The 11,777-nt window shown below is 31.9% G+C and overlaps 1 protein-coding gene across 1 annotated transcript in view; it reads left to right on the top strand.

The window, feature by feature from the left end:
- The window catches only part of LOC106470994 (puratrophin-1-like), a 71,978-nt gene extending 65,109 nt beyond the window's left edge, over positions 1–6,869 (top strand). The window contains exons 17-25 of the mRNA XM_022399633.1: positions 276–365; positions 782–925; positions 1,565–1,642; positions 1,785–1,964; positions 2,191–2,368; positions 2,531–2,647; positions 3,019–3,213; positions 3,695–3,861; positions 5,548–6,869. Of these exons, the coding sequence (XP_022255341.1) occupies positions 276–365; positions 782–925; positions 1,565–1,642; positions 1,785–1,964; positions 2,191–2,368; positions 2,531–2,647; positions 3,019–3,213; positions 3,695–3,861; positions 5,548–5,571 (1,173 nt within the window). The 3' untranslated portion in view covers positions 5,572–6,869. The remainder of the gene's footprint in view (positions 1–275; positions 366–781; positions 926–1,564; positions 1,643–1,784; positions 1,965–2,190; positions 2,369–2,530; positions 2,648–3,018; positions 3,214–3,694; positions 3,862–5,547) is intronic.
- Positions 6,870–11,777: the final 4,908 nt, after the last annotated feature.

The following is an 11,777-nucleotide window of genomic DNA, read 5'->3' as shown; positions in this document are numbered from 1 at the left end:
GCAAGTGTTCTGGATGATCCTAACATACTTCACAGATTAACCTGTTTTGTAGCAAGTGTTCTGGATGATCCTAACGTACTTCACAGATTAACCTGTTTTGTAGCAAGTGTTCTGGATGATCCTAACATACTTCCGATTCAACTACACATGGATATATAATCTATTCCTAAAAAGAACTGTGTACTATAATTAAATTATCATGTGTTGAGAAAAGTTTATTAATTTTATAAATATCTGAAAGGTTCTATCTGTAACAGGTATTTTCTCTTTTGCAGGAGACACAGTTTTACTTGTATGCTTTGTATAATAAAAATAAACCAAAATCAGACTCGTTGATGGTGGAATACGGCAACTCTTTCTTCAAGGTAAGTGAAAATGGAATATCTGTTATTTAGGTTCAATGTTTTCTTATTCAGCACTTCAAAAATACAATAAATGTTTTTATAATTATATTTTAAAAACTACAAGTCATATGCAGGGTTTCCTAACCTTTCCTTCCTGAGCCCCACTTAATTATAACCGTTTATCCAGTGCCTCCTCCAAATCTGAGAATATGGGCCAGTTATCAACCCATTTCTTCACCCATATTATTGGCCATCTTAAAATTTTAGTCAAGTCAGGAAATTTGGAATATTAATTCTTTTTTATTGAATTGATTTCGTATATTGATCTAGAAAAATTTATACAAAACTTTGACATTAAGTATACATATGGCATTAGATAAATAATTAAGTAGAGTGATTTAACAGTGTATTTTTCATTGTTAATTTTTGTGTTTTAGAAGAAACAGCTGGAGTTGGGTGACAAAATGGATTTATCCTCTTACCTGCTTAAACCTGTACAAAGAATGGGGAAGTATGCCCTTCTGTTAAAACAACTACTAAAGGAATGTCCGGAGAAGAACTCTGAGTACCAGGACTTGAAGGTTAGTAATGGTGTAAAAACTACCGTCCAAGTGTTGTGTGTTAGAACCAGGAGTTGAAGGTTAGTAATGGTGTAAAAACTACCGTCAAAGTGTTGTGTGTTAGATCCGTTACTTGAAGGTTAGTAATGGTGTAAAAAGTACCGTCAAAGTGTTGTGTGTTAGATCCGTGACTTGAAGATTAGTAATGGTGTAAAAACTACCATCAAAGTGTTGTGTGTTAGATCTGTGACTTGAAGATTAGTAATGGTGTAAAAACTACTGTAAGCGTTGTACATTAGAACCAGGACCCGAAAATTATAAATGTTGTAAAAACTACTGTCAAAATATTGCAAGTGTCAGAAGGAGAATGTATCTCAACAACAGATGACGAACAAGTTTAGATTGTCACACAACTGTAAAAAAAGTATTTTTCAGTATAAAAGTAAAAACAGTATTTAATAAGAATGCCTTGGTAGTTTTAAAAATATTAAACAAGAGTAATTGAAAACATATGAATAGGTAATTTGTAATTCATGACTTTTACGTGACCACATTTTTTACTGTGTTTAGTGTGACTACTAGCTTATCTTCATCTTCCAATGGCATCTATTCCAAATAAACATTATAAAATATATTAAATAACTATATTCACTTCCACAGGCAGCGGAAGAGATGGTTCGTTTTCAGCTATGTCATGGGAATGATCTGCTCGCCATGGATAGTTTAAGAGACTGTGATGTAAGTTTTTTTAATTTTTTTTTAAACGGATTAATTTTTCTAATTATAAAAGTTAATGACTGATTAGTACACAAACATTCGTGTATCATTTTGTGGGAAGATGGTCTGAAAATGCTGCATATTATATCGATGTTTGTTCTAGGTGAATCTGAAGGAGCAAGGACGGCTTCTGCGTCAGGGTGAATTCATAGTCTGGCAAGGGCGATCTCGCAAGTCATTACGCCATGTTTTTCTCTTTGAGGACCTTATTCTTTTCAGTAAAGCTCGAAAAGATTTCAGTCAAAACAGTCATGACATTTACCAGTACAAACACAGCATAAAAGTGAGTATTACTAATCTACCTGGTATACAGTCATTTGTATAATTCAGTCTCGTTTATCGTTTATTTAAACGGATAAACCGTAATAAAATGGCACTTTTAGATTGCAGAAAATAAAACAGATTTTTTTTTAATACTTGGAAAATCACTTTAATATTTTGTGGCAACTTTTCTATCACTTGTTCTTTTTTAAAAGTCCTGTTGTTTTTTTCTTGTTCAATTATTTTAGACATCTGACATTGGAATGACGGAATGCGTAGGTGAGAGCCTTAACAAGTTTGAAATCTGGTTCCGTAAAAGAAAACTAAATGATATATACATACTTCAGGCACCAAACTCTGATGTGAAAGCTGAGTGGGTTCAGGAAATCTCCAAGCTTTTGTGGAGACAGGCATTAAGAAACAGAGGTAAGATTTTTTTTTTTCACAAAATTTCTTAAGTTTCTCTTGTGGTACAGTTTGATTATTTTGTGTTAAAAAGATTTATCGTAACTTGAATAACGATCCGAAAAGTATCAAATACATTAAAAGATTTCTGTTATTAAAGACGTTTTTTTCTCCTTCCCTCAGAAATGCAGTTGGCAGAAATGTCGTCCATGGGGATTGGTAACAAACCATGCTTAGACATCAAACCTAGCGAGGACCAAATTCATGATCGCTTAGTCGCAATCCAGCAAAACCATAGAGGTGAGTTGTTGTGCATGTGTTCATTAAGGAGAGAGAAAAAATACCATGCTGGTGTTTAGTATATTTAATAACTTATTTATAAACATGTAGTTATTACGATACAGAATATTAGATAGATGGCATGTATATGAATTTTTTGTCTTTATTACATATCTCTTGTTAATATATGTTAGCATAATTTTATATTTTTGTTTTTAGGTTTAGTAGTAGAAATAGGATGTAAATTAGGAAATTACTGAGGAAGAAAAAAAACAACATATTCTTATAAAATATATAAGTTGTTTCAGATTTATTGTATGTTTACGTATAAGAGTTGGAGAAGTGATTGACAATTTAAAGGTGAAAATGTTTGATTTTTTTTTTTTCTTTAGTCCCACGCTTTAGGAGTTCAATTGCCGTATCACCCAGTGATCAACTACGAAACAACAAAAGACCTCACTCCATTATTTCCGTGAGTAGCACCTCATCGTCGGGAAGCAGTCATTCTTCGTATACTGGTTACGGAGCCTCAAACTTTGGGTTTGAACTGCAGAGCTCTGTCGAAGAAGAGTCTCAGTATTCTGCAGGTGGGTAGTACAGATAATGTGCTGATAATGGTAGAATACGGATCGTATCAACTCTGTGTAAAGATGCAACACGTAACAAAACACAAGGAATTCAGGCTAATCTTTGTTTTTTTAATTGTAAAATTTTTAATTTAGTTACTCCAGTAAGATTTAACACCTTTGATGTTTGTATACATATATGACTCCTTTCTTACATACCCAACATTAGCAAGTTTTTCTATTTTACTATTGGATTTGCTAGACTTTTCACCAGAAACTAATAATATTGTCAAACTTTAAAAATTTAGCTGTGCTTGTAATTGTATAAATAATTACTAATCCTTGAAATATTATACTAGAGGTTATAATTTTATATGGCAAGGAATAAACTTGCATGATATTTATTTATAATGGTGTAAAAATAGCTGGAGTTTCAATAAAATAGTAATTTAGCTGCACGTTTTGCATACTATATCTTAGTGATTTTTGTATTTATTTACAGAAAGTGGTATTGGTACGGATATTAGTATGTCGTCAGGTGACTGTTCGCTGAACAGGTCCCGCCACAAGAAGCCAGAACGTAGTGACAGCATTCTGTCTAATGATTCTATAATCACAAATTCATCAACTCCAGGAAATTATTTCTTCGAGGAGCAGCTATTGGAAGAGGTGCGTAACTGGGGAGTATTTTAAATTTCACATGTTTATTAAATTTTTAAAACAGATACTCTGCACATTACAAAACAGTTTCTATACTTTTACCTACTCACTTATTACTGTTAATTCACCTTCTCACTATGTGTCTTTGAAGCTCCATCATCAAAGTATAGAATATATACAGTCGCAAATAGTTATTTATGGGCTTAATATTTGGATCAGTGAGAAGTAACTAGCGGAAGGTTTAAAACAGACACTTTCAAGTGTAGGTAATCTTATCTCAGAATTTTCTGTAGGATTTCGGAACAGAGGGTGAAATACGCATAGGGGACATATTCTGAGGGTGGAGCTTTGAAAACCCTGAAACAAATGTGTGTGTGTGATCATCACTTAATAACTACGAACCTGAGTAGGCATCCTTTAGTCTTCGGGCCGATTCAAAGATGTGAAAAGTAACAGTTCATAATCAATTATTGACTGCCTTACAAAAAGCTGCCTAACAACTTGACTAAAGCTATATTTCCTTTGAATGCAAAGATGTATGTTGGATAGTACCATCTTCGAAATAAAGGTCTTCATTCACAAACAAAAGAATCCCCCGTAACAATTTCTTATCGATATTTATTAGATTCAAGGTCTCTTAAAAAAATGTTTATTTAACATAGTTCTTCTGCACTTTTTTGTATGTAGCTTAAAATTAAAATAAAATTGATGAAAAACAAACACAATTGAACATTTCATATTATCTGGTATATTGTCATCTTACTATAATGAAGGTAGCGTGTATCTATGTATGTGTCCGAAATAATAAACCTATTAAGTGGCACCACAAACAAAAATCCATAAAAAAAAATTCACATTTTGGGATATTCAAAATTTGGACAATTAGAAAAAATAACTGATATGTGCAACAACCATTTCTTTATAACAGCACACAATTTTAAATAAAACTACTGTCCTCACAACAAGAACATGACTTTCATTAGGACTGTACGTGAGGGTTTCATTATATCCTTACTGATGTAATTTGTAAATATAGTACTGAAAATATATAGTTCTTATAAAAACTTATTTTTCAATAAACGGTACCACTTTTAATATATAAAAACATTACAGTTTATATCAGTTAAAGTTATGAAAATTTTGAACTCTGTACATTGAATCGTTTTGATGCAGTACTTCCCAGAAAAAAATCATTTTTTAAAAAATGTTCACTTTTTCTATATATATTTTTTTTCCAATGAGTTATGAATACTGCGATTAGTAATTACAATATTATATAGCTGCCGCCTAGTGGTAGTAATTTAAAGAAATATTTCTGAAACTTACAATTGTCTTTGTTTTTTTCTCAGTTCTCTAATTATGAAGTTTCAATTATTAATTATATAAGTGAAATAAAAGTTTTAATACTGAAAAACCCATTAATTCTAGAAATAATTTAAATATTCTTGTCAGAGTTAGAATGAACTTAAATGTAATGCTAAATTTTTTTTATTACATTCTGTACAAACGGTATTTTGATCATAATTTCGGCCAGTTTTTTTTTTATTATCTGTTTTGAATTTCGATGTTATTTATAGAAATTAGGTTGACAACCAAAAAGGACATTAAAAAAAAACATTATATTTTAATGTTTCATCTCTGGGTCTCTGATAACCTGTGTACACAAAGATAAAATAACCAATTTTTTTCACATAGCCTGAAGAAACCACTGCTATATGATCCAGAGAGCCTCATATATATCCTAGTCAGCTGAGACGTTTGTTGGATCCAAGAAAGGAATAATCAAATTTGTGCCAAAAGGTTGACAAAACTAATAAATCCGTATCAGGCAATGTTTAAAGGTTCTATGTGTAACTCAAGGCTGTAGATTAACTTTCATATATTGTTGTATTTGTGGTGTAATAAACAAGTAAAGTTGTAAAGTTATTGAACTGTATCAGTTATGGTGCCTTAAATATAGGTAATTCATAACATAGGATATGCAGCAATACTTAATTTTTTTTTTTTAAATTTATGTGTAATTTTCTCTTGTAAAGTGTGTTTAATATTTTGTACAGATTTTTGGTTTTGTAACTGATAAACGTACATTATTATAAAAATATCAATTTTAATATTTTATATTTAAGATCATTAGCGTAGATAAAATGATTTCATGTACACTACAGCATGTTTGTAGAAACAAAAAAAAAATTGTGACAAGTTGTCTTTTTATGTAGTTTTTATTTTGTACTTTGTGTTTAATTATTGATAAAATTATCTACAGTACGGTAATGGGGTGAACTAAGACATTCTTTTCGGTATATTGACTCAAGGAAAAGAAGGATTAATGATTAAAGCTTAAATAAGTTCTAAATTGTTTTTTTTTTTACTAATATTGTTTCTCATGACTTGATGGTTCCAGGGAGAAGTTAACAGAGACACTTAAGAAGAAACGAAACTTCATATAATGAAACTGTTAAGTACTTCGTTGTGTATTAATAACTATTACATATATGTTCTACTGAAAAGATAAAAAATGATACTAACCCTAACATCTTTAAACTAACAAGTAAACCGTAGGTTGTAAAAAATATATTCTTAAGCCTTACGAAGAGCTTATACTGTACAATAACACGTAGAAACAGTTTAACGGTTATAAGAATAACACTACACATTCTACTTGCATAATTAGGCCTAAACTTGCAGTGTACTGACACAGTGATAGTGTTTAGCAGTTCGGGAAGTACGTCCAAATGAAAATTATAACGTTTTGGAGTAAAAATTTAGGTCCTACGCTACAGCTTGTTTATTTACTTGGACTTTGAAGTAACGAATAAAAAAAATCACAGAAATATAAGGTTGTTTACTGTGAATTATTTATGTACATAAGTCTGTATAATGACGTTGGACAGTTTTTAAAGCCAGTGATGATTTTGTACTATAAGCATCAATACTCTTGATTGTACCCCTAGCGACACCTATTAAGACATTGGGGAATTGTTCGTAATGTTAAATAAAAAAGTATGTTATTACTAAAATTGTGGTGATTCGTATTTACTTTAACATGTATAAAAAGTCAGGAGAATAAATAAATAAAGTAAGAATATTGAAGGTTTATATTCAAGGTTAAAAACTATATCAAACAAAAATATCAAAACTAAATTAATTTTATATATGATTCGTTGTTTCTTAGATCGTTCTCGCAGTGGTAATAGTTTACGAGTTTTTTCGAGGGATGTCCGTGAGAGCCCTGAAAATAATCAATATTAATTAATAACTTCCCGTATATCGCTAAAAGTGGGTTTTTAATTGTAGTTTTATATACATATAAAGCATTTTGGAAGCATTTTTTTTAATCAAACGTAGGACATCTTTTATTGGGATGTCTCGGGAAGTGCATTTGGTAACTTTGCAATTTTAATAAACTTTTACAAGGTTATTTTACGTTTGTTTGTTTGTTAGGGGGGATAAGCCCATTTTAGACGTACCTCTAAATTACGAACCGATAATAGAAACCACTTTCTGGATATATGAATATTTTATAAAATAATACAAAAAGAAATCGACCCAAACACTCGAAAAGTGGATTCTTCTTCATCAGGAGTACCTTTCGCTAAAAAAAAATAAAAATGGTGTGATATAATTCCCCATATTTCAGTAGGCACTATGATGTATCTTACGCTTTTCTTTTTAAAATAGATGATTGTAATGATGTTCAAAATTTTGAAATAAATTTAAGTTTCTCGATGAAACATTACTTTAGGCTCTCTGGCTTTAACGATTTGGTGGCCTCGAGGGAAGCGAAATTAGTGGTCCCCTACCTCTGCTGTAAAAAAATAAATAAAAAAGGGTTAAAACTTGATCTTGACGTTTTCAATGCATAAAATTGATTTTAAAGTTCAATGAACATTTAAATGTATAATTGTTTCTAAAAGTAAAAAAGTGATGACATCGTCGTTGATGAAAGACAAAAGTTCTTCCGCTAGGAGGCCACAGTTACCAAGCTCCAAAGTTGAAATTTTGTTGACAGTAATACTTGCATGATGTTTTGTATTGTTCACATGGTGTTAATTGAAATAAACACGACAAAATTATTTTAAATTACATTTTCTCTTTTGTACAATCATAACGTGACCAGGAATTTCGAACACCACACTTAATACCGGCCATGTTTTTGCGTTTTTATAGACGCAGAAAACTTCTGTTTATATGGAGTACAATCTTATTACTGTGTTTTGAATATTCAAAGAAGTTTTGAATATAATTTCTAATTACATAACTTTACAGTTTTCAAAATATCGCAATATTAATCAAATTTATAAATTATTTGGGTGAAACAAATTGTACGTCTATTTTGAATTTAAAAAAATTAAAAACTAGACAATAATATCTTATTATTGTATTGTGTTTGATTTTAGAATTTAATTTTTAGCTTGATTATTACCCGCCAAAGTTGACACTTCATATTGTTGTCTTACCTTTTAATAGAGGGCGCCAGCTGATGCCTTTCTTCAAGATCCCTGTTTCCATGTTTTACCACAATCAAACCGAATCTAATGAAAATATTCAATTGGAATTCCGAGAACGTGGAGGTAAAGCAAGTCAGTTAACCTTTCAATGTTTAACACTTTGACACATGTTTTAAACGAGAACTCCCAGTATTATATTCATATCGGTCACAAAAGTAACAAAAATATTCCTTGAGAAGCTTGACCGCAGTTTTCCCATTCCTCAAAAAAGAAACATTATTAGGAATTTTAAACCATTTCAAAACTATATTTGAAACGATAGTAGCGTGCAGTACAAGAAATATAACGCATTGGTTTGTTTTGTCCAATAAAGATGTTAAGGCTTAACAAAGATGATTAAAACCGCGCTTGACTATAGGTGACTTTCTGATAAGAGATGTAAAAATAGCATTTCACATCTATCATTTATCTTCCACTAGGCCCAGTAGGTGTGTGTGTAAATAATGTTAGTTATCTGTGCTAAAAAAATAAGCAAACTATATATATATATATATATATATTGTTTCTGAAACGTGTTTTTGCCTTCCAGGACAACTATGTAATTTATAAAGTAATTTATATTAATCATTTTCGTAATTTATTTGTAGGACTAATACGGAAGATAACACAGGCCTGCGAATTTAAACTTCATCAAAGTTGTTTTGGTTTTAATAACGGATTTCCCATAATTCAGCTACACACATTTCAAAAGTAATATTAATTTTTTTCTATCACGTAAATCTTTTTTTTACAAATCGGGAATAAAAAACTCTTTCTTCGATAAACTTATTATTTCGTTTACCACAATGAACATTTTTTATTATCATGTTTGGGTTTTAGAACGATCGATAAGACTCTCACGTCGCGATTGGTCTAGAGACATCTATAGCCAGTGGTTGCCAACATTTTAAGCACAACAAAATAGGACCCGATTTCAATGAAAATGATTCACTTATGTAAAAGTACATATGACGTTTTGTGAAAAATCTGTACGTGGTGGAGAAAAATGGATATCATTTTCGGATTCAGCGTATATCATTTACTGTAGAACATGTAAAAATTTCAAGACAATAAACCATCGTAGGCCTGTGTTATTAGTGTTTTAATTTGAGGCTATAATTTCGGTATGGAAGAACTTATCAGTCGTTTTTTTTTGTTAATTACTTAAAAGGCAAATATTTCCCAAATGAAACATAGCCTCAGTCACATACGTCATTTATTTACCTTTGTGACGATTCGGTGTCAGTGGCAACACGTAACCGGAACGTGCACAAAAAATATATATATAAAGAGGTGTTACATTTGGAGCAAAAAAAAATTAGCGCTGAAGCCAAAGTGTGGAGTCCAGAAAGACTTTTGTAACTTTCACAGAAAATAGCGCATTTAGATGGTAGTTGAGGCTATTTTTATACTTTTGAAATATGCTTGAAATAGGCTGAATGTCTATACATGTGTACAGAATATGACCAAAATATCTACTTTAAAATTTACGGAGTGCTGAAGACGTTAAGCCAGATCATCTCCATAGGTTCATCAATGTTAAGTGCCATTATTTAAAAATCTGCAAAAAACAACAACAAGAGAAGCAATTTATAATGACAATCGACTTTTGTGACACCCTCTACACATTTCGTCCCCCACCCCAGTACCCATCACTAAAGGCGAAAATGAAAAGAAAGACTACTGTCCATTTTTTGTCTCCCCCCCCCCTCCAGTGGCAAAGCGGTATGTCTGCGGGCTTATAACGCTAGAATCCGGGTTTCGATACCCGTGGTGGTGGGCAGAGCACAGATAGCCCATTGTGTAGCTTTGTGCTTAATTACAAACAAACCATTTTTTTTGTGTGTATCGGATATACCACGTTTCTGAATTAAGCAGTTTCAGGGAAGTTCTCCCCTCATCATTAACACCGGACGAGGCTAACCAAGGGACAAGCTAAAATATCTTATAGTGGGGAAAACTGCTGTTTACGAGTATGATGTTTTATTATCACTTATTAACCACAAGTTTGTTTTTTAACGCCTTTTTTTGCCATCTTTGGTAATCAAACCTACCATGCTCTGCTATTAATAACTTTGAAAAAAAAAGTTTCACGAATATTACATGAGTTATTAGGATTTCCTAATATCGATAGACGATGTGAACATAAATTAACATTTTAAAGAAAACATTGGCTTTGAACGAACTATTTTTTTTTGTGCGGAAGAGCACAATTTATTATACGACTACCATCTATAACGCTTTCAGAAGAAGCGTGATTGGCCAGACTAGTTTTTGTTGTTTGATTTAATGGCAGGAAATCGTTAACAAGGTTTTCAGACATTACGTACGACAGAAAAACTATGTTAATGTCTGGTTTGGAGTTAAGCACGCTGTGTTAAACGACATAACCTGATCCTGTAATTAAACCTCGCGTATATTACTACACCTTGTTTCGTTTCGACTTGCACTCAATGATGTAAATGAAGGCGAAACGTCATTAGATAATAAATAATTCTAGTAACAATACAGAGCTTGGAAATCTAAGAATGCGACCAGCCTGTTACACCCTTATAATAAGTTTTCAAGGTTTTTGTCTGCATTAGCACGTGACGAGCGTGTTTCTGCAGCACATACATTAGAGAAGATTTTGATATAAAAATTTTGTTAAGAGAGACAAACAGAATTAGGAAATTACTAGCGTAAGAAAAATATTTAATTCAACCAGTGATAACGTTAACGTTGTATTATATTTCCTGGAGAAAAAAAAAACATCACCAACAACAACTCCTGCTTTTTATCGTCTTCTTCCACTCGTGAATTATTTGGTTTCGTGATATTTTGATGTTCTGTACCAAGTTCCTTCTGAAAGTATTGTTACGACAGCTGGGGTCACGTGACACCAATAACACGTCACATTCTCGAAGGTTCGTGAAGTCTCGAGCTTTTACCAGATATGCGGTATTCTTGTGTATATAAGACCGGTAAGAAGTGACGGCAACAATGTAATGTAATTGAACTGCAGACAGAGATAGAGATTGAGTCGAGCACGTGAGTCGTTCGTGTGAATTATAGCGTGACTGTGGAAATTAAGTGTATTGCAAAGTTGTATTCAGAAAGAATAAACCAGTTTTATTTAAGAAAGGACTTGTATCGGTAAAGTTTCTTCGGAAAGAATTTTTACGGAAAATTAACTAACGACCAGAGGCGTAACAGTATCATTTAGTAATAAAACCTCTTCGCACAAAAGTAAAATCCGTTTATTAAAGATTAGACACACATCTTTAACTTTTGTGTTTTATGTATACTGTGCCATTAGTTATAGTTTATGATTTTGTTATCCAAATAGGATCAGTTTTCTTCATATATCAAGGAAGACGTAACTCTAGGGCCGGGTGTGGCTTAGTGGTTATCGTGCCTGGACTACGGATCCGAGGATTACAGTTAACGACCCGATGC

The sequence above is a fragment of the Limulus polyphemus genome, unplaced genomic scaffold (genome assembly GCF_000517525.1).
Source record: "Limulus polyphemus unplaced genomic scaffold, Limulus_polyphemus-2.1.2 Scaffold4343, whole genome shotgun sequence".
Lineage (NCBI taxonomy): Eukaryota > Metazoa > Arthropoda > Merostomata > Xiphosura > Limulidae > Limulus > Limulus polyphemus.
This window is presented reverse-complemented; position numbering and strand designations above follow the sequence as displayed.